General features: G+C 35.4%; 2 protein-coding genes across 2 annotated transcripts in view; both read right to left on the bottom strand.

Annotated features, from left to right (window-relative positions):
* LOC109215570 (nodal modulator 3) overlaps positions 1–15,112 on the bottom strand; it is a 24,155-nt gene extending 9,043 nt beyond the window's left edge. The window contains exons 1-10 of the mRNA XM_019379664.1: positions 14,839–15,112; positions 14,522–14,587; positions 13,595–13,681; positions 10,533–10,589; positions 10,330–10,394; positions 10,002–10,171; positions 9,714–9,775; positions 9,419–9,502; positions 7,860–8,028; positions 599–714 (exon numbers count right to left, since the gene is read on the bottom strand). Coding sequence (XP_019235209.1) covers positions 599–714; positions 7,860–8,028; positions 9,419–9,502; positions 9,714–9,775; positions 10,002–10,171; positions 10,330–10,394; positions 10,533–10,589; positions 13,595–13,681; positions 14,522–14,587; positions 14,839–14,946 — 984 coding nt within the window. The 5' untranslated portion in view covers positions 14,947–15,112. The remainder of the gene's footprint in view (positions 1–598; positions 715–7,859; positions 8,029–9,418; positions 9,503–9,713; positions 9,776–10,001; positions 10,172–10,329; positions 10,395–10,532; positions 10,590–13,594; positions 13,682–14,521; positions 14,588–14,838) is intronic.
* LOC109215562 (receptor-like protein kinase ANXUR1) lies at positions 17,384–20,428 on the bottom strand. The gene has a single exon (XM_019379655.1). The coding sequence runs from the start codon at positions 20,213–20,215 to the stop codon at positions 17,579–17,581; it is 2,637 nt and encodes an 878-aa protein (XP_019235200.1). The 5' UTR covers positions 20,216–20,428; the 3' UTR covers positions 17,384–17,578.

The following is a 21,458-nucleotide window of genomic DNA, read 5'->3' as shown; positions in this document are numbered from 1 at the left end:
GGGGGGAGCTTGTGTGTGCTCTTTAGTACAGTGATCAATAATTTACGGAAAGTAATCTCACTTTAATTCGCTGATTATACTTTTTATAGAAAAGAGTTGCAATAACTCAAAAGTCAAAACTTACATTCTGACTAGACAAATATGTAGCTTTTTTTAATATGAAAGAGAAATAAAAAGATGGATACCCATAGCAACCAATTCATAATATCTTTTTATTTAGTCCTTGAAAGATCTGTATTGAGTTGTACCTGCAATAAAATCTTCTTCAGTTCAATTTTATTTTTTTTTTAAATATCCTATCACCAAAAGGATATGTGAGATTATAGAGTGCACAATGAACAATTTATCCAAGTGCGAACAACAGAATTTGTGTCTCTGAAATGGCAGTTGCAATTGAAAGAATTAAATACAAGCAGTCAACATGGTTCTAATACCTCGTTATTAAGACACTTCCTGACAAACAAAAGTAGCAGCAAACTGAAGCTTTAGCATACTTTCAGCAGATACTTAGACAAAAGGACAATTTTTGAATTCCCACATAATACAGTAGAGGCCCATTTAAACCTTTGTAAGAACGAAACAAATTGCAATACTATACCTGAAACTTTTCTGGCACTATTACATGGTCATGCTGAACCGATATTGACATTGAAGAAGGTGAAACATCAAAAACTGTGTTTTCACCCTTGTAGAAGGGTAAAAGCTTGTAAACCCCTGCAATTCATTCATTAGATCAACCATTATAATTGAGAAGAGGGGAGGTAGGTGGGGATAAATGGTATCTTACCCAATCAAAAAAGGTAGATACTCGTGCCAAAACACAGCAAAAATGCAGAAGCACTATAATTTTCTTTCTTGCTTTCTTAGTTTTTCTTTATCAGTTTCTTCCTTTTACTTTATCAAACGGCACGAAAAAGTAATAGAGAAGAAGCATTATGAACTTCGTTTTCCGGCAACAATCAGTAACGATGTCCTACTGAAAGACATGCAATATTCACCGGCTATGTGACACTTTTGATTGACCTCGCCAAACCCACTGCACACATCCACTAAAAGTCTCTTTGCCAACTACCAATGTGGAGGAATGTGAAGGACCAGAAAAGGGCAACCAATCATCAATTGCATAGACAAAATGAGTGAAGAGCTTAAGTTGAAAGAGCCACAGCTCAAAATGTCAAATGAAATGGAGAAACTGGTGGCAAAGAAGAGCCTATACACAACCCAATATTACCTAAACCATTGTCATTTAGTTCTTGTGAATCAAAGGGAATAGGGTCGAAGGTACCGAAAGTGTGAAGAGAGACCTTTTCGAAAACTTTGGAAAGGAGATCATCTGCATCCCCAGGGAAGACCTTCAACATGGTTGCTTAAATCTTACTTCAGCACTACCTTCCGATTTAGCATTTTTGCAGCAACATTTTTTTTTTGAAGTAAAAAATTTGCAGCAACTTATAGCATCCCCAGTCACTTGCCTTTTGGATAACTTTATTTGTAACCCGATTTAGAAAGAAGAAAGGTGACATTGACAGGTTAATGCAGCTACTAAAGGGGAATTGGGCTGAGAAAGGCATGTATATAGCGATTAGGGAGTATTAATTGGAAAGCATAGTATAGAAGGTTAATTAATGTTATTTCTGTAAATAAAAACACACACATTTTTCAGGTTTGCATTGTTTAGGAGAGATCACAATGGTCTACTGAGAGAGGAGATTAGTTAAGTTGATCCCAAAATGTTGTGCAAGTCGTTATTAACAATAATCTAATTTTGAAGCTGGTCAAGTCCTAGAGGCACTATACCCAAGCCTATTGTGAACTCCTGCATGATTCGCAGAACCTTATTTCAGGAAATTCGTGCGACTACTAATCTAGAGGAGAGTGAAATATTCTAGGGAAAAAGTCTAAATTTACCCCTGAACTATGTAACCGTTACTAAAATGGGTCAGATTTACCCTTATTTCCCAGAAAATTATTAAGGACTGATTATCTTTAATTAGTCTGATAAGCATAGTTTGCTGCTGCGTGGATAAAACTTGGCCAAAATCCTTCCTCTTTGTCTCCCTATTACTCTCTCCCCCATCCGAAAAGAACCCAAAAAAAAAAGAGAAAAAAAACTTCTGGTCAATAACAATGAGGTAAGAGTTTTCAAGCTTTCATCCCCATTCAAATTCATGTCTTTTTCTTTTGTAGACTTAAATTCTTACCACTCCCTTTAACACCTCTACTATTGCTAAATTTCTCCTTTCCCAATCAAAAAAATCGACCGAATCTAAAAAATAATTTGCTGCTAACGCACGAATCTGAAAATAATCATGCTATAGTGTTACCGGAAATCACCCCTAGAGACAGATTTGGACAGTCAAAAGAATCGCACCTGGGCAAGTACCTCCCCTCCTAAAATTGGATTTTTTTATTGGAATAAAACTCTGGCTATGAAAATGTGGATTTTGAGATGATGGGATGAAGAAAAAGGAAAAAAGAATGGTGGGTTTGGTGAGTTGAAGAGTGATTATATTAGATGACCGAATTCCACCATTTTCATTACCAAAAAATTGCAATCTCTGGTAAATACTACTTGATTGAGTGCTAAAGTGCAATCTACCATTATTAGTGTAAGGCTCCGTAAAAATTTGTGCTCAAAACCTAGTAGCTCGTGGTGTTAAGCTCCGAATATGTGTTAGGATTGTGTTGATCTAAGCTTTTAAAAATCAAAGAGTCAAGTTTTCCAGAAAAGTGCCATTTTGCGGTCCAGAATGCGGTCGCAAATCAAGTATGCGGACCGCATTTCTGCCGCAGATTGAGTCAGTGGTTTGGTTAAAATTGAGGTCAAAATGCGGTCCATTATGCGATCGCATAGCTATTATGCGGACCGCATTTTCACCAAAGTAAGTCAATGTGTCAGTCAAATTTGAGGTCAAAAATGCGGTGCAGTATGCGACCGCAAACCGTGTATGCGGACCGCATTTCCGCCGCATACCCAAACAGTGGAATCAGGTTTTTGGAACACTTTTTGCGGTCCATTCTGCGGACCGCATTTCGTGATCGCAAAGTGCGACCGCAAACCTGACTCGGGCCCCTATTTTTCTAAATTTTAACCCGACCCCCCTTTTTAATAAAACACCCCAAACCCTCATTTTTAACAAGTTTTCTGAACAAAATAAGAGAGAGGAAGAGAGGGTTCTTGAGAGAGAAAGTCATCTTCATCAAATTTGATTCTTCAAAACTATCCGGGCCGGGAAATTTCAAAGTGATTATCTTCATCCCCATTCTTGCAGGTAAAATCCCTAACCCTTTTTCATTGATTTTCACGTTTAAACTAAGGGGGGGAGTCTCATGAACTGATTCTTGAAAATAATGGTTAAAAACATACATGCATGCCTTTTAAAACCTAAAATCTAGTAAGAGGAATTGGGTAGGAGTAAAGGATTGTACAAGAGGGGTTGATAACCTAAATAAGTTTGAGTAGCACTGTGAACTTCAATTCTAAGTCATATGTGTTAACTTGTGCACTAGATTGACGTTGCTAGACTATTTGGTGAATTGAAAATAGAAGTTAAAAAAGGGAATTCGGCTCCAGGTATGTATGGCTAACTTTGACCTTTGTACAATCACCTTGTTTGGTGTACGAATATTTGGTATGTGATACCTACGTGGATTATGTGTGAAATTCTTGTGATTGGTATGATTTTAGTGTTCGTGGTTGAGTCTCCCGATATAATGGTGTAAGTAATTGGCAATAAACCAAATGTGTGATTGTGAAAGTGTAATGTGGCAAGAGCTGAGAAACAAGTGATGGAAGGAAATCGTAAATGATGCAATTGGAACAACTGTGGTAATAACATATATGGCTTGTCGTAGGCAATTATTGTTGTGACATAAAACGCATATGAGTAGTTGGATATGATGGAAGTGGTATTGTTGGTTATGGAAATTCTTTGTGAATTGTTGTTGCTATTCCTTGAGAATTGTTGTTGTAATACTTGAGAATTGTTGTTGTTGTTCTTTGTGAAGTGTTGTTGTTGTTGTGTTGTTTGTAAATTGTGATTGTTCGGTGGGATCGGGTTGCGCGCCGCAACACGAAGTAATAAGGTGTGGGTTGTGGTGATAAGGGTGGCCGAGGTAATAAGGGTGGCCGAGGTAATAAGGGTGGAAAGTGATCGAAATCACTATTGAAATGAAAATATGAGAAAGTTGTGAAATCATTGATGTGAAAATATTGAAGGGGAAATGGAGAGATTGTAAACTTGTTTGGCTTGATTGTTTCCTTTCATGTGTATTTGATTGTCGATTAAAGTTGTGAAATCATTGAGGTGAAAATGTTGAAGGGGAAATGGAGAGATTGTAAACTTGTTTGGCTTGATTGTTTCCTTTCATGTGTATTTGATTGTTGATTCCATTACTACTTGTTACTTGTGTATGGTTTGAGTTTGCTTAGGGCAAAGTTTGTTCATACATACCAGTACAATTCAAATGTACTAACGTCCCTTTTGCCGGGGGCGCTACATTCGTGTTATGATTGTAGGTGGATCCATAGCAGGTACTCCAGTCCACCGACCATAGCTCCCCCTCACTTTCCGTCAGCTGTATTGGTGAGCCCCTTTCCTCTCGGGGCCCTGCGTGGCTCATGCCGCTTTTATTCCGGAGTCATGTTTTGGGTATTTGTGTAAGGTATAGCCGGAGCCTTGTTACCGGCAAGTATTGTATTATCCCTTGTATCCTTAGAGGCTCCGTAGACAGTAAATGTGGGTTACGAACTTATGTAAATATGTATTTTGTATGTTGGGCGATGCAAGTTGTAAACCACACTAAGTAATCAGGTTGTTATTGTATAATTCGTAAAAAGGTGTTTTAAGTATAATNTCTGGCTCCGTAGACGGTAAATGTGGATTACGAACTTATGTAAATATGTATTTTGTATGTTGGGCGATGTAAGTTGTAAACCTCATTAAGTAACCATGTATGTTATGTGTGTTTTGTAAAAAGGTGTTTTAATTATAAATGGCTAATTCCTTGATTAATGAGCAATGAAANNATATATATATATATATATATATATATATATATATATATATATATATATATATATATATATATATATATATATATATATTTGGTTATGAAAATGGTGGAATTTGAGATGATGGATGAAGAGAAAGAAAACAGATTGGTGGGTTTTGATGAGATTGATTTTACATAGTGAATAAATATATGACCAGCAGTGTGTGAGGAGTAGTTTTAATTTTGGAAAATGGTGACTGAGCTTGGGAAGTGATTTTCCAAGAGAATTTTCGGATGGCGAAAAAGATGATCTATTATTAAAAAATACTTTAAAATAAGATAAAAGCGGGCGTGGCAAAACTCGGTGATAATTAGTTCCTAATAATTTTCAGTTTGAAATAAGGGTAAATATGACCCATTTTAGTAACGGCAAGGGTATATTTGCCCCAACTATTAACGGAGGGCAAATGTGAACCATTTTACATTGTTCAGGGGTATGACCTTTTCCGAATATTCTATAATGAATGTCATTGCAATAATTAAAGACTCTATAAGAAAGCAAATGCAATGATGAACTTATTCCTTATTGCTCTGATTCTTTCATCGTCATTGCTGAAATTCAAAACTCAATTATTCTTTTTTTGGGACTCACATAAACAGTTCTCCGAAGTTCAAACTTTGGCGACCTTTTCTCCCTAATTTTTTTATAACCTTCCTATTTCTTAACTTTCTCTTGTCAAAATTGTAGTAGTGGGACGCATTAGCGGTCCGCTCTCAGGTGGAGTGTCTGGCACAACTGCTACTAGAGATTTATTGGCGAATCAGTGTGGTCAATTAATATCCTCAGAGTGATAATCCAAAAATAGCCATAGCTAAACCCAAGAATCTCTCTCTCAAAACAGATTTAGGTGTGTACTCACTTCAATCTATAAAAGAGTTGCCTTATAAGAGGCTTAATCAAACAGGTAACCTAAAGCAATTTTTTATATTCACATATCTTTCTGGACTATAATAAGGTACTCGCTCATTTGTGATTTAAATAGGGCACAATTTTGAAAACTTCAACTTAAAACAGAAATATCAGTTCTAATGGCAAAACCTTTCATTACTAGAAAGTATCATTAGACTCACCTATAATTTTTGCGAATAATTCTAAAAAAAAAAATCCATTTTCTCAGTTCGGCAAGAGCGTGTATTCAAGTGGTACCAGAGTGGTTTGAATTTATTAGGGCACAGAACTCCGTATTTCCATTTGCACAAATAATTAAGATAGCCTCCACTATCAACTTTTTCTTAGTGAACTAGAATCAGCATTCAAAGGAAAACTTTATTGGGTTTCAGACAAATATAAATGTATTAAGTAGTAATCAATAAGTTATGGATGCACTAGAGAAAGAACCTTATCAAATCTTTTGCTGCATTCCTGTACTGTTAGACCTTTAAGTGTAAGTTGAGTTTGATTTTTGGTTTATCAACATATAAATTGTTCTTCTACGGTACAAATTCAGCTGTGTAGAACTTTTAATACTTGGATTATTGATTTTTAAATAACTTTTATATATTTACAAAAGACGCCCTTTAGGAAATGGAATCAAATAAAATACAAATTTTCTGCAATGCTTATTTCTAATTTTATACGTTTAGCAGAACTTGGCTTTTATGATGCTTTTGTGTAGAAAGTAGAAACTCATATTCTTTTAATAAATTATTTGATTATTTCCTTTTTGTACCACTTGATCGTCTTGGGTTCAGTAGACCTCAATGTTGGTTTCAACCTTGGTATGATTGAGATATCTGACAAAGTTAACTGATACCTTTTTATGTTATGAGTTACGGATGCAATAAAAAGACCAGGAAATAAATGACATGCTCACACTTCTAGCCACTCTCCCTGACTACACTAGTGATGAGCATCAACCAGATAGCATGGTATGGGGAAGATCCAAAGATGGGAATTACACAGTCAAAGACAGCTACAACCTCATGTGCTCTCAGAATGGTATGCTGTAAAATTGGCCTTGGAAACATGTCGGGAGAACTAGGCTACCACCTAAAGTCTCATGCTCTACTTGGATAGCACTTAATGAAGCAGCTCTCACACGGGATAATCTATGCAGAAGGAATATAGTCTTACCCAACAGATGCTACATGTGCCAACAGAATTCAGAATCTATCAGCCATCTATTTTTACATTGCCCAGTTGCAGCAGCCATCTGGAACTTTTTCCTCTCTATGTTTGGTCTGCAATGGGTCGTCCCTCTATCTATTAAGGAACCATAAAAAGTTGGATTTCTTGGAGAGTTGACAAAGCCATCAAGAAGATCTGGAGAATGATTCCAGCAGCTATTTTTTGGGTTGTTTGGAATGAAAGGAATCACAGGTGTTTTGATGGGATCTCAACTCCAACCCATTCTCCGAAATCTATATGCTTAGTTAATTTGTTCAGTTGGAACTTTCTCTCCCCTGTAAATAGAGTTGACAACTTTTTGGATTTTGTTAGCTCCCTGATCTTAGTTTAGTCACTCATGTAATGGAGCTAACTTACTTTTGTACTCTTTTGCTATTAGCATCACCCTGATGCTCTTTAATGATATCATTCTACATCAAAAGGTCGCACGGGGTCCGGGAAAGGGCCGGACTACAAGGATATATTTTACATCAAAAAAAAATTTACATCAGAAAAAAAAAATCTTGATCTCGTCTTTTATCTTCATGTCTTATTTTTATTTGATTTTTAAGAACACAAACCTATGCACTTAGACCTTCCGAAAATTCAAATAATCTAGGAAATAACTTACACTTAGCAACTATAATTGCACACAGCTAAGTGAAAGAATTACATCAGCAGAAATAAAGAGTTTTACCACAAGGAAGGGATTTTAATGAGAAGATTCCATTAGCGTCTGTCACATTGTGGCAAAGTGCTTCTTTCAGTCCTAGATCACCAGATGAATATTTAGAGCCCTTGGGGCAATCAACATTTGTGACATCATCCGAGTATAAATAGATATGAACTCCCAACATGGGATTTCCCTGCAATAGCAATACAACTTTAACATTACAAAATATAAAAGAATCCCAACATACTAACTCATTGGAATTAGAGAAGCTACTTTGGAGATTCACCTAATCATATTCTAATCCTTTTTGTGGACATGAGGTAGTAATTTCATAATTTTTTGGTATCACAAAATGGGACTAGGGAAACAAATAGGACATCAATTGATGGCTAATTCATGTTGATAAGTCTAGTGCTATGTTTGTTGAGTTTGCTTCATAGTTTGTGCACTTCTGTTTGAATAAAGAATGAATAAGAGGACAGTCACTGTAGTAACACTATAAGATAACAGAAGGCAACATCAAAATAATAAAAAATATCCAAAAGAAAGGTAAGTCCTAAATCCATTTGCCTGTACATTTATGTAGGTAGATCTCATTGATGTAGCACCAGGCAACCAACAAAAGAAGAACGTAGTGATCCTCCCTTTTTTTACCTTGATGTGTAAGAACCTTGTATCCATCTTAATCAATCAACTGGCTAGTCATCTTGAGAAAGTGAAGCTTATCTTAGATTAGTAGAACTTAGCCCGCAAGATTACCAGGTTTTAATTTCTTGGTCTCCATAAGCTCAGTCAAACTAGGAAAATCGAGGCTACTCCAACTTTCAAGAATTACTTTTGCTATGTATTAGCAAGAAGGTAATGGGAGGTATAAATCCAAGCGAGCTTTAAAGTCATTTTAAATCCTACAACGCTGCAAATTGCATTTATTAAAGAACAAGTTGGAAATACCCATCTCTCGCAAAATTACATGTCTTTTAATATTTTTTCCCACTGCACTAAATAATATGTGCGAGGAAGATATTTCCTTCTGCCGCTAAATTAAACCGGTGCCAGGAAGCAAATATTCTTTTTTGATAAGGACGGTGCAAGAAAGCAATTTTTTATTTCCTTTACTTCTCTTTACCACATCATTCAAAAACCAATATCCAAGTAACTTGTTTGAAACATAATGAGACCATTTTATGTCAATTTTGCATTCTGATACCGAGGTAAGCCATACAACATTGTCTCATAAAGAAGTGTGGATTTCACTCGCACATCTCACATCTCACTAGAGGAAGAAATGACCCTTGGCTCTTGAGATCTCCACCTACTTCCCGCATTTTCCGCACCTTAACTATGCGATGGAAGACATATGTAGGTGCAAATTCATTCGATGGTAACAAGTCCAATATCTCTAGTCACTTTTAGGCTTTTAGCAATGTCTTGTCTTGAATTGTATGTAAATATTGTTCATAGTAAAATCACTATGAAATACAGATTACACAGAACTAAAAGGTACTGTAACAAGTAGCAGCAGCAAACCGTAATATAAAACTTAAACCACAGACAGAGATCGACTCATTACTAGAGAAACTCACCTGAGCAACTACAGATCCACGAATATCATAACCAGGGACAAAGAAAAAGTCTTCCACTATCCTATTTTCGAAACCCAACTCAATCTGCAATGAGAACAAACATGGTAGATACAAGTAATTATTCAATTACTGTTCCTTATATTTTTTTTATAGGTAAAAGAAAGAGACAAAATGATTGTTCCTTATTCCTAACTGATGTACAGAAATTTAGGAAGTAGATATGGTAAACAAAGTGTACGTGATTATGCGGAAAGAAGAAATACTAATCCACAGAACATGGGGGACCCAAAAGCACCTCGGCAGATCCTCTAACTTGAACATTCAAGTCGTGACGAGATGCACGTAATCCGTACTTCCCTGTAATGAAGATCAAGTGGTACAAAGTGAAAGAAAAGAAAATGATACAAAGTGAGCTTTATAGCAGAATTATCGCATGTTAAGCACACGTGAAAACTATCTATTCATAATCAAAATAAACATCAGAATCATGCGGTTGCTCCATCTAACACATAGATTTGTATTTCCATCAAAATATATGCACTATAAATACAACCAAACAACTTTTTGGGTAACATTTACATACCGGGAATAATGTTCGTGAAGGAGTATATTCCTCTGGGTGTTGATAATGCAGAAGACACAACATCACCTGCGGGAGATAAAAGCTCGACCTTCACGTTTGATGGGCCTCCATCTTTCAGAGAGCAACTCTCCCCACCGACATTTCCTAATATTCGTCCAGATACAGTAAACCTGCAGAAGCAGTGACTCAAGGAAATGATCCAAATGATAAAGCTAAGTAGGAAACAATATTAACATTTTAAAAGAGAAATGTTTCCCCTCCATTGTTCTTCGTTCATGGAATAAATGATTCAAAGACTAATTTCAATATTAAAAGAATAAGGACAAACCCCGTGAACCGAAAATTTATATCTTCATTGCCATTGCAACCAGTATGATCAATTGCAATAGGTACCTACAGAAAGATCCTTCCTCAGTCAGATACACCAGCTCGGAAGAAGGAAAAAAAGGGACTAATATAGAGCTGCTAGCAAATCAACAAAAAATGCATATGCTAACATATTATCATCAGCATAAGATTGAAGACACTCACTTGTTCAGGATCCCACGACCATCCCTCCGGTCCATTGACTTTGATCAAGAAAGAACCCTGCAAAATGATTAAAATACAATGTGAGAAATTCTTTTATTTCCTCAGTAAACAAGAGAAGTCTGAGTACTGATGGCAAAGATCAGAAGCAGATAAAAATCAACACAATAGGCTGTGAATGGAAAACAACATAGTCTAAATTGGCTCATATATACTGAACCTTAAGCCCTTCCTAACTCCAGACTATGACATGCAAAAAGACTTTTGCACTTGCATGACTTAAAGGGACAGGGAAAGAGGTGTCAATGGAAAAATTAAAGGGACAACTATGAAGAATCTTAACAGCACAAGAAGTGTGTTTGATGCAGAATCAAGAGTGAGATAATTTACTGTAACGTGGACATAAACTAGCTGAATTATCTTAGGAAGGTTCTTATATGGTTCCAGACAAGGTCTCAAGATCAACTTTATAAAGAATGAGATCATTCAGGTGAGTGAAGTGAACAATATTGAAAATCTAGCACAGGTGCTCAATTGCATGGTTGGAGCTTTTCCAACTACTTATCTTGGCGTATTATCAGGCGCTTCCAATAACTCAATAAGAACCAAGCAGTGCAGAGCCGGTGATTAAGAGAGTTGAGAAGAGGCTAGCAGGATGACCAAAAGGGTAGATGTCGAAAGGGAGGATAAGAACACATGTTGAGCATCCTTACGTACTTTATGTTGTTTCTTCACGCAACGGCCCGTGTCACAAGTAAACTGGATTCTGGAAAGGCTGCGAAGGAACTTCTATGGGATTCGGCAAATGGGGAGAGTAATCTCCACGTAGTCAACTGAGGACATTACAACTCCAGAGGAAAGAGGGTCTTGCGTTGAAAGATCTTCAAGTTTCCAACAAGCCCCATTAGACAAATGGTTATAAAGATCCAAGATTGATGAACATACTCTATGGAGAGGAGGTGATATAATTATGTATTACTGAAGGAGGATGGATGACAAAAAAGTATCAAACTTCCCGTTGGATGTGCACTTTGGAGGAGTATTGTGAAAGAATGGGAAGACTACATCGGCAATATAACCTTCAGGGGATGGAAGTCGAACCAGCTTTTGGAGTAACAAGTGGTGTGGAAACTCACATTCCCGAACAGTTACAGTATCTCAAACCATAAGGAGATGACAACAATAGATTCGCAGTTTACAAGAGGGGGGTGTTCATTTTTTGATCAAGTAATATACAAATAATGGGCAAGAGAAGGCACCTGCATACAAGAAATATACCAAAAAGTAGAAACCTTAGAAAAGGATATGTTTTTCTACAAACAGACACCCAATCTTCTATACCTATAGGAACTTCGTGGGTGCAGCAAAAAGAAACAAGGGATAAGAGGCTATTCCTCAAGTGTACAAAATCCTTCTCTATTCCCTCAAAAACTCTCTTATTCATTAGGGCAAAATGGCCAGAAGGAACCTTCAGGATTGAGAAGTAACTGTATTCCAAGGCTGGGTTGAAATTCTTTACAAGCAGAGTACATCTTATACTAGCCAGGACCCATGGAGGTGGAGGGTGGGAAGAGACGTATTGTTTTCAGTAAAGCTATATTATCACAAAGCTCTCGATGAGGAAGGAGCCGAATTTTCCACGCATATAGGTTTAAATTCCTAGGAGGCTAGAACACCAAGAAGGTGTGGTTTTTCTCTTAGTTGGCAGCTAGGGGGTTGAAAATTTGAGAAAAGGGCGGATAACATATATAAGCTGGTGCTTCATGTGCAAACGTTTAGGTGAAAGATGTAGGTCACCACCTATATTGTTGGTGGCAATTCACTGCGGTGCAAGATTTTGAGATGACTCGGCATGCAATGGACGCTAGCAATAGTGAAAGAGGCAATCCCCTGCTGGAAATTCAGAAAAAGGAAGAGAAGTTGAAGATCCCGGGATGTTACCCCACTAGCATTCATGTGGGTCCTGCGGAAGTAAGGAAATAGGAGAGTTTTTGATGGTATAAGAACGACAATGTACATTTGTGGAATAGCCCCTCACTCGCAGCTCTACATATAATTGGGTGTCGTTTGTAGATAATCATATTATCTTGTAGATTCTCTACTTTTTGGGATACTGCTTGTATACAGAAAATTTTCCCATTATTAAACAAATTATTTACCCTACCAAAAAAACAGAAGGAAGGCTATAACAGCATAGTAATTTCTTCACACAACGACAAATATTCATACAAAGATATATTTCCAATGGAAGGATCAGATTAACAACACTGAATACGAAGGAAAAGAGGGGATAATGGAAGCAGTAGTTCAATTCTAGAAGCAACTTTGGAACTTTTTTAGAGCATCAGCTCCAACGAAAATTACTCAAGGAGAGACCGTTTGTGAGTTACACATTTGAAACACATCTGTAAACAAAGTAATTAAGTCAAATGAAAGTGTATCTTCTGTAACAACTTAAGTTTTAAATGACGCAGTCACACAATTCAGCATGGTACCATAGCAAGCGAAACCTTGATTCAAGTTTTACCACCACCCATTTATCAAAAGCATTTACACATGCATGGCCTATGAAAAGAGTCAAGTCCGCAAGTGAAGGGGGAAGTTGAAGACATAATTAAGCTAAGTGAAAGTGTACCCTCTCTAACAGGAGCTTTAAGTTAAAAAGCCATGTGTACTCCATCTTTAAAGTTAATACAAGGCGCACCCAATCCGTCTTCCACTAAAAAAGCCATGTGTACCCCATCTTTAAAGTTTATACGATCTATACAACATTTACATTGCCCATCCAGCAAAAGATACTTTAAACATTGTGGGTTAAAATACTTATTCCTCATGAGGTATTAGTGCCTTGTGTACATTTAATATTTTTAGCCCAGCATGTTTGGCTATTGGCTATTTAGCTGTCTTGCAGCGTAAACCAACCTTCTAATTTGAAGACGGTTAAAGTACACCATAAACCTCAAAGCACCAAATGACATATAAACTTGTTGACTTATCAAGAAAGACGGAAAAAACATAAGCTTGTCGAAGAAAACGTGCAACTCAGTACCATCTGGAGGACGTACCTTATCATACACTGGAATGAAGTAATAGCCATTAGGTGCACAATGTGTTCTTTCCTTCACCAAGCCATCCAATGTGCGAAGCTCAACCTGCATTAGAAAAACATGTCATTGGAAGCTCTAGTGTGTTATCCTTACGGATTTAATTAAAAGCACTGTAATGCATAAATTCGCGATGGCTGACTGAGAAATATTAGGCATAGTGGCATACTACAGCACCCGTCAACAGGGTATACAAATAACTCTTCAACACCATTAATTTGAGAAGATGAATTGGACAACGCCGACCCCAATCAGCATGCATAAAATGCCACCCTTTTTAAGCTAGGGCTGCAAGGCATAGTCCCTGGAGCACGGGGCTAATATCCTATGGAATTTTTTATTTTCATATATAAGCAAAAAGTAGCATATAATAAAGCCAAACAATGGTGAAATAAAAACAACACTTAATCGTTTAAGGAAAGGACAGTGGGTTAACGGTCAATAATTTATGATTTATGCTTACAAAAAAAAAAAAAAGAGAGGACAAACTTTTGGTTTACGATAATGAAAATTGACCTCTTTTTCCCTTCACCAATAATTATTTAGTATACGAATAATAAATAAATCATCATTAGGAGATATTATATAAATTTCCAACTTTATTTAACTTTTATATGTTTTTAACGTTAAAGAGAAAATATATGATAAATGCTCAAGCTCCAAAGTTTAGTTCCAGCGATAGCATAATAGAACTCCAACTTTCCCCGAAAGCACCCTACCTCAAGAAATAGCAATACTTGAAAGGAGATATCACTCCTTATAATACGAAAACCAACACAGAGCTAGTCCAAAATTAATGTGCATTTGGCTGATACTAACCCTAAGTTGAACGAATCAAGTAAAGGAGAACAATTATGGATTATCATACTTTCAATAGTTTCCACTTACAATGATATTAGAATAATCTAATTTCGGATCGCTTGACTTCCTTGACTTGATCAGTTCCGAACTCGCCTGCAGAAAAAGAAAAAGAAACAAAAAACCAAATCAGTGTCACACTCTTCACCTACTAAAATCAATTGCATTAAAAAAGGAATGAAAAAAACACTCAGAATCTCTAAACCTAAGATTTTTCAATCTCCGATTTGAAATCAACATTAAACCCTTCACAAAAAGTAGCTCAACAGGCCTCAAAAACTGAATTTTTTTGTGCCAAAATCAAAACTTTAGCAGATCAATAATGAAGTAGTAAGAGATAAAATCACCTCAACAAATCCACCACATCCTTGAATTGAATCAGCAGTGGCAATGGATGCAACATAGAGAAAAATCAATACGACAGTGAAGACATATTGATAGTAGGTGGATGCCATTGCCGGCACAAACAGATCTCGCTCTGCTCAGTTCAGCTGTTCTCTCTGCTGTGATGCGCAAGGGTTTTGGTCTTTGTACATAAGACCTTAGAGGTAGGGCCAGAAGGGAGAAACTAAAGAGCAATATTTTATATTGTTAGTGTTTCTTCTTTTTGGGTATGGTGAGAGAGTGATCAAATAAATTTGTTCATCAAAGTTAGAGCAGATACACTATTGTAGCAAGATTGAAAATAGAATCTCTAATTTTTTATTTTTTATTTTAATAGAAATTGGAGTACTTGTATATTTGTATAATTAATACTAATAGCCCGTTTGAATTGGCTTATTTTAAGTGTTTTTAAGTCAAAATCGCTTTTAAGCTATTTTGTAGCGTTTAGATAAAGTAAAAAGTGCTTTTTAAGCATTTGTATTTAAGCTAAACAGACAAAAACAAGCCAAGAGCTAAAATTTATAACTTATAATTTATCCTTAAAATAACCCCATTCAAATAGGCTACATGCCATAGAGATGAGCATTTTAATTACCAAGCTCAGCCAACTTAGTACATGTATTATTGTTACTCTTATGACTAAAAAACATACTTTTGAGAACTTCTATTTTATTGAAATTATTTGCCTTTTTTATTTTCCATATAGCATAATCTGAATTTACGTTGAAAGGAAAACAATTTGTACCATGATTTTTTTTACTAGAATTAGAAATCTTGGGTTGATAATAGAGGATATATGCATACAGCTCACTTATTGTTATTGATCAACAAATTTTATAACTACATATATATACACACTTTTGTTGTTTAAATAACTTTAAGAAATAAGCGCCTATTATTGAAGTTGTTAACATAATAAAGTATAAATATAATTGTAGTTCTTAGTTAGATGAGAGAGTAATTGTCAAGAATAGAACGAATCTTTTTGATTGGTCGAAGCTAGAAGATGACCGGACGAACTGTCATTTTGATTGGGAGAGTAAGATAGGTTAAGTTCTTTTACTCAACCAGTGAATGATAATTAAGAAACTGCACGAATAATATAAGTGGACATCTCAAAGGTATATTTTCATATTATCTTGTTGGTTCGGGTGATAAGACCCTGGATAAGCTCAAGTTAGTCTGTTAAGGTGAATGCTTATAGTGGATGTAGCTTTTCATAAAGGCATGTCAAAAGACAAACATTGAATAAGCCATTACATAAGAAAATGTTTAAAGTTAACTTGTTTTTCTTGTTTTTCTAATTTTTTAAAAAAATATTACTAAAAATATGTGATCTTCTAATTTTTTTTTTTTTTCATTTTCATGCAATGCAGTAATTACATTTTTCAAAATTCAAATGCGTTGCTACCATTTTGAATTAAAATAACTATAATTATATTCATTTATTTTATCTCTACCCTAGGCACGTTTTGCTTTCTTCTATTAATGATGCTCTTCCTTATTATTGTAGGACTTTTTACTAATCGTTATAGTTTTCTTTGTTTTGTTTTGCTATTTCGGTGAACTATTTTGCGTTGCTTGACTACAATTTATAGTTTTCAAGATAGATTTTATTTTCGTTTTTCCTCCACATGGAAGAGTTAGATTCTTTTGAAGAAAGAAAGGTATAAAAAAATTTCTTGCTCTGGCTCCATTTTGTTTTGGACAATGTTATATGGAAAAGAGGAGGTGTGCTAATATGTAGAAGGATACTAAGTATTTATGGTTACAATCCTTATAATTTGATACTTTTAAACTTTTTGAAAATATCGCATGATGCGCATCGGATCCTTCAAAGTAGAACATTTTTGAAGAATCCAACAGCATTTTGGATAATATGTGCAAAATAGCTCTTAAAATATCAACTGCACAAAAACTTCAGATTGAAAATTAGTTGTTCACGAGCTATCTTGCGTTCTGAATTAGTAACTAAGTAGACGAGAAATTGTGTGTTCAACATTTTGACAAGTTAAATTTCCTCGATAAAGTTACCAAAGTCATGGTTCATTTACCAGGTTTAATTTATTAACTAAGAAATAATTTCAAAATCACGTATAAGAAGCAACACTCAACAATGTGATGTTTAAATAAAAGAAAAGATACTGTTTTTATTTTTATTTTGTAGAGATTAGGCACCAGTGAACTTTTTTACTGTCAAGTTTTGTTGCAGTAAAGAAGATTAAATGACCTAATAACAAGACAGAAAAATGTGAGATAATGATTGAATCTGGACACGATTAGCGTTATCAGTGGGGAAACTAAGTTTTTTCACTAAGAGAATTTTAAAAAAAGATACACTAAGAAGTGTATATACACTAAAAAAAAAATACCTATCTATACAATATAATTTTTCGGTGCCCTTGGACAAGATTACATGAAATTGTAGAAGTTAGCATTATGCTTGAGAAACTTTATACTGGTTCATATTGAGTATTTAGTTAAGTTAGAAATAGAAAATTATATGCAAACTGAAAATTCCTCATCTAAATATCAACTTCTTAGACCACATAGTTTGTCCAAACACACTACACAATGTACAATATATAAACTGCTAGTATAATGTTTCTTATATAGTTTGAGACAAAGTATGTAGTGAAATTGTACAATCTTGTATTCTTATCATAACCATTCATAAGATAAGAAACAACTACTTTTTGCCTATTACCTTCCTGTTTGATTCACAATTTGAGAAAAGACATCATCTGTGTTATTATCACCAGTTTCACTTTCAAGACTCAAAGTACTTCTATGCATAGCTATCAAACTGTGTTGATCTATAACTTCAGCCTTTTCTTGATCCACATTTTTAGTTGCCTCACAATTTGATGCAACCCCATCTGGATTTTCCTCTAACTGAAGTGCATATTCAAGATTCCAAAGCACGTCGCCCATAGACGGACGATCAATACCATTATCAGCTAAACATTTCTCTGCTGTTTGAGCAAATTTTTTCAAGCATTCAGGATTTATCTTTCCTTTTAATTGTGGATCAATAATATCTTCTAAATTCCCTTTTCTTTGACAAGCTAATGCCCAATCTGCAAGACTAACTTGTTCTTTCGAAAGGTTCGGATTAAGTGCTGGCCTTGCACATAATACTTCAAACAAGACAACACCAAATGAGTAGACATCTGATTTTTCAGTCAGTTGTTGTCTTCTAAAATATTCAGGATCCAAATAACCAAAGCTACCTTTTACAACTGTTGTAACATGTCCTTGGTTCATATTTGGACCTGTTTTCGAAAGTCCAAAATCCGAAACCTTAGCAACCCATTTATCATTTAGTAAAATATTTGTACTTTTCACATCTCTATGTATGATAGTGTATTTAGCTCCTGTGTGAAGGTAATGAAGTCCTCTAGCTGCTCCAATACAAATTTCCAACCTTTGCTTCCAAGATAATATAGTTTTATTACCTTTATAAAGATGTTCTCTTAATGTTCCGTGCGCCATATGATCATAAACAAGGACCATTTCATTATTCTCTTCACAAAATCCGATCAATGACACTAAATGTCGATGCCTTAGCTTTGACAGCATCTCGATTTCAGTCTGGAACTCGTTCACCCCTTGTTGTGAAGACGGATTTGATCTTTTGATTGCAACTTTCGTGTCACCATCGATAACTCCTTTATACACCTTACCAAATCCACCAACACCAATAACATAAGATTCGTCGAAATTCTTAGTAGCCTGTTTTATCTCAGCTAATGAAAAATATCGACAGTTAGAAGCAGCATCTGAAGATATCGTCGTGCTACCACAACTTCTTCCTGAAGCTGATTTGCTACCGGAAGAATGAGAGTTACCATAAATTGGTAGCCAACTCGTTGTACCTTCAGCTCCCGGGGCTGTTCTCTTTTTCCTCTTATAAGCAACAATAAGTAAAACAGCAGCTACACCAAATGCAGCAACTCCACCAGCAGCACCAGTAATTATAGCAGAAGTACTATGTGATTTCTCCTCATCAGCAAATGGACGCGGAGTTTCTTTTTTACTTTGCTCTACTTCTTGTTGCTTCTTCATTAAATCTGAAATTGCAGGATTCCGTCCTGCTAAGCTCGTGTTTCCCGCGTTCATTTTAAATATCTCAATCCCATTTACAAGAGCATTAGCAAATTCAGTTCCAGTACCAGATGGATGTACTGCAATCCAAAGTTTATCCTTCCCTGATTTATCATCAATAATATGAGTCACATAATCTTTTTCTAATGGAATTGCTTTTTTTCCATTTTTGAATGCAATTAAATCCATATCGCGTTCTGCAATTTGTCCATTGATATATACATTAAAGACCATGGAATTGACCCTCGTGGCATCGATAGTGAAATCACACCAGTGAAATCTCACGAGATATGAAAACCCCGGATCAACATTGAAAACCCAAGTGAGGTTATATTGTAAGTTGAGATTCGAATCATAACCCATTGCTCTACAACTCTCGTACACAGCAAGTGGTGCAATGTACGTTGGCAAGTCATCGTAACGAATTGTCATGTTGCTGCTCATAGTAACACCTGATGCAGCACCATCTACGTAAGGAGTATCTTCGTACCAACTTCTCATTAACCCGCCCGAATCATTTTTTGGAGGAATATATTGTCCACCAACATTGACCCTATACAACAACTCCATAATATTATCCTTTATAGATATAGTTTGTTGAGCAGTAGCAAATTCAACGTCGAACCCAACCAACGTAGGATCAGGGCCGAAAAACAAATCAGGCGATGTGATCATTTCAATTCCATTAATAAATGCAAATGGTGAATTACCAAAAGGCTTAATTTTGATTTCCAGGGTTGGAGAATTGACAGGAGTTAAAATGTATTCTTTAATAATGTAACTTTGTGAAAAGGCTTGAGCTGTTATAAAGGCACTGAAATTGCTTAACAATGTAAATTTACCAGCTGAAACTGTGATATATGAATTGGAAATATTGAAATTAGGATAAGGAGATGGATTGAAATGAAGCCTGAGTAAAATATAAGTTGTTTGGTTTTTAACAGGAAGGTTATATGAAGATTCAGATTGAAAAATTCTTGCATTTATATAAGGTACAACAGATGGAGAAGAAGGGCCTTGAGATTCAGGTTGTGAAATGATTGATTTATCACCTGAAATTAGATATTTCGCGTCGGGTTCCCATTTTCTCTCATCTTCATCCGTTCCACCATTTTCCGAACCACATGCTAAGAACAATGTATTTTGATCATCACCTTCTGCAGCATGAAGCGAGCGAGAAATAGAAGAAACACATACGAATAGTAGCAAAATGTGGACGATCTTTGTTAACATGATGTTAACAAAGAAAAGAAAAAGGCGTACAGGAAATCAGGCGATCCTGTACGCCTAGTCAATGCAAAATGAAGCTTTTTTTTAAAGGTGGGGTTGCTTGTTTTTGATAAAGGCAAAAACCAGGTCATTTCTTCGCATCCATGAAAAGGGTGTTAGCTAAAAATTCAACTATAGGATGCTGGGAAATAGACCAACAATGAAAAAAAGTTGAAATATAGTCAATTTTTTTCAACTTTTTCTTTTTGTTTGCCTTTTTTGACATCATTAAACACACACCAATCACTATTAAAAATGGACGTTATGAATTAATGGATAAGAGTGAAAAATTGTAACGCAAACCTAAATGAATAAAATTTCTTCCTAAGCTAATGAGAACCTCAAAAGGAAATATTGGCCTAGAGTACTACTCGCGCAACAATTTAGGAAATAGTACAAATGAGATCATGAGTATATAAATATTGCATTCATCATCTAAACATAAAATAGGTATTGCAAATATTAATAGAAACAAATGAGAGATAATAAATTATAATAGTAGACAGTTAATTGTTTTCAACACAATCAGTTTAAATCACTCTAGTATTCAAATATGATTAGAATGTGATTATGTGAGCATCTCCATGAGTTGAAAAAGGAGAGTAGTTAACAACAATACTTAAAATGTGTCAATCCTAAATATGAAAAAAAAAAAAAAAACATAGGATAGGAAAGACACATAAAAGAAGTTTAATCAAATATATGCATAACCACTTTGCGAAATGAAGATGGAGATAGGTTTAATCACAGGGCTGGAGTTCGAGCCCAGGACATAGATTTACCTTTGTTAGAGAATGCTTTATTCCCCACTGTGACACTTTCTGGGGTGAAGCCCCAATATAAGTACCATGCATCGGGTGGGTATTATAGCAGACAACAAAATTTTACTAACAATTAACACTAAGATGGAGAGGAAACATCAAAATAAAAGATGAATTATTTTTTTAAGAACCATGCACAGAGTGAAAAACTTAAAAAAACACAATATTATAATAGAATAACAAAAATGTACTTCTAACATTTAACAATAAGAAGGAGAGAAACCATCAAAATAAAAGATGAATTATTTCTCAAGAACCATGTCACACTATAAAAGATATTCTAATAAATATATTTAAGGTGAATCTTTTCAACTAGCCAAGGAATTATTTCTATGAGACTACAAAAAAGGTTGAATATTTCAATATATTCCCTAGTTGCAACTAAA

This window comes from Nicotiana attenuata, chromosome 2 (assembly GCF_001879085.1).
Source record: "Nicotiana attenuata strain UT chromosome 2, NIATTr2, whole genome shotgun sequence".
Lineage (NCBI taxonomy): Eukaryota > Viridiplantae > Streptophyta > Magnoliopsida > Solanales > Solanaceae > Nicotiana > Nicotiana attenuata.
The sequence above is the reverse complement of the archived record's forward strand: the minus strand, read 5'-3'. Positions and strand labels throughout refer to the sequence as shown.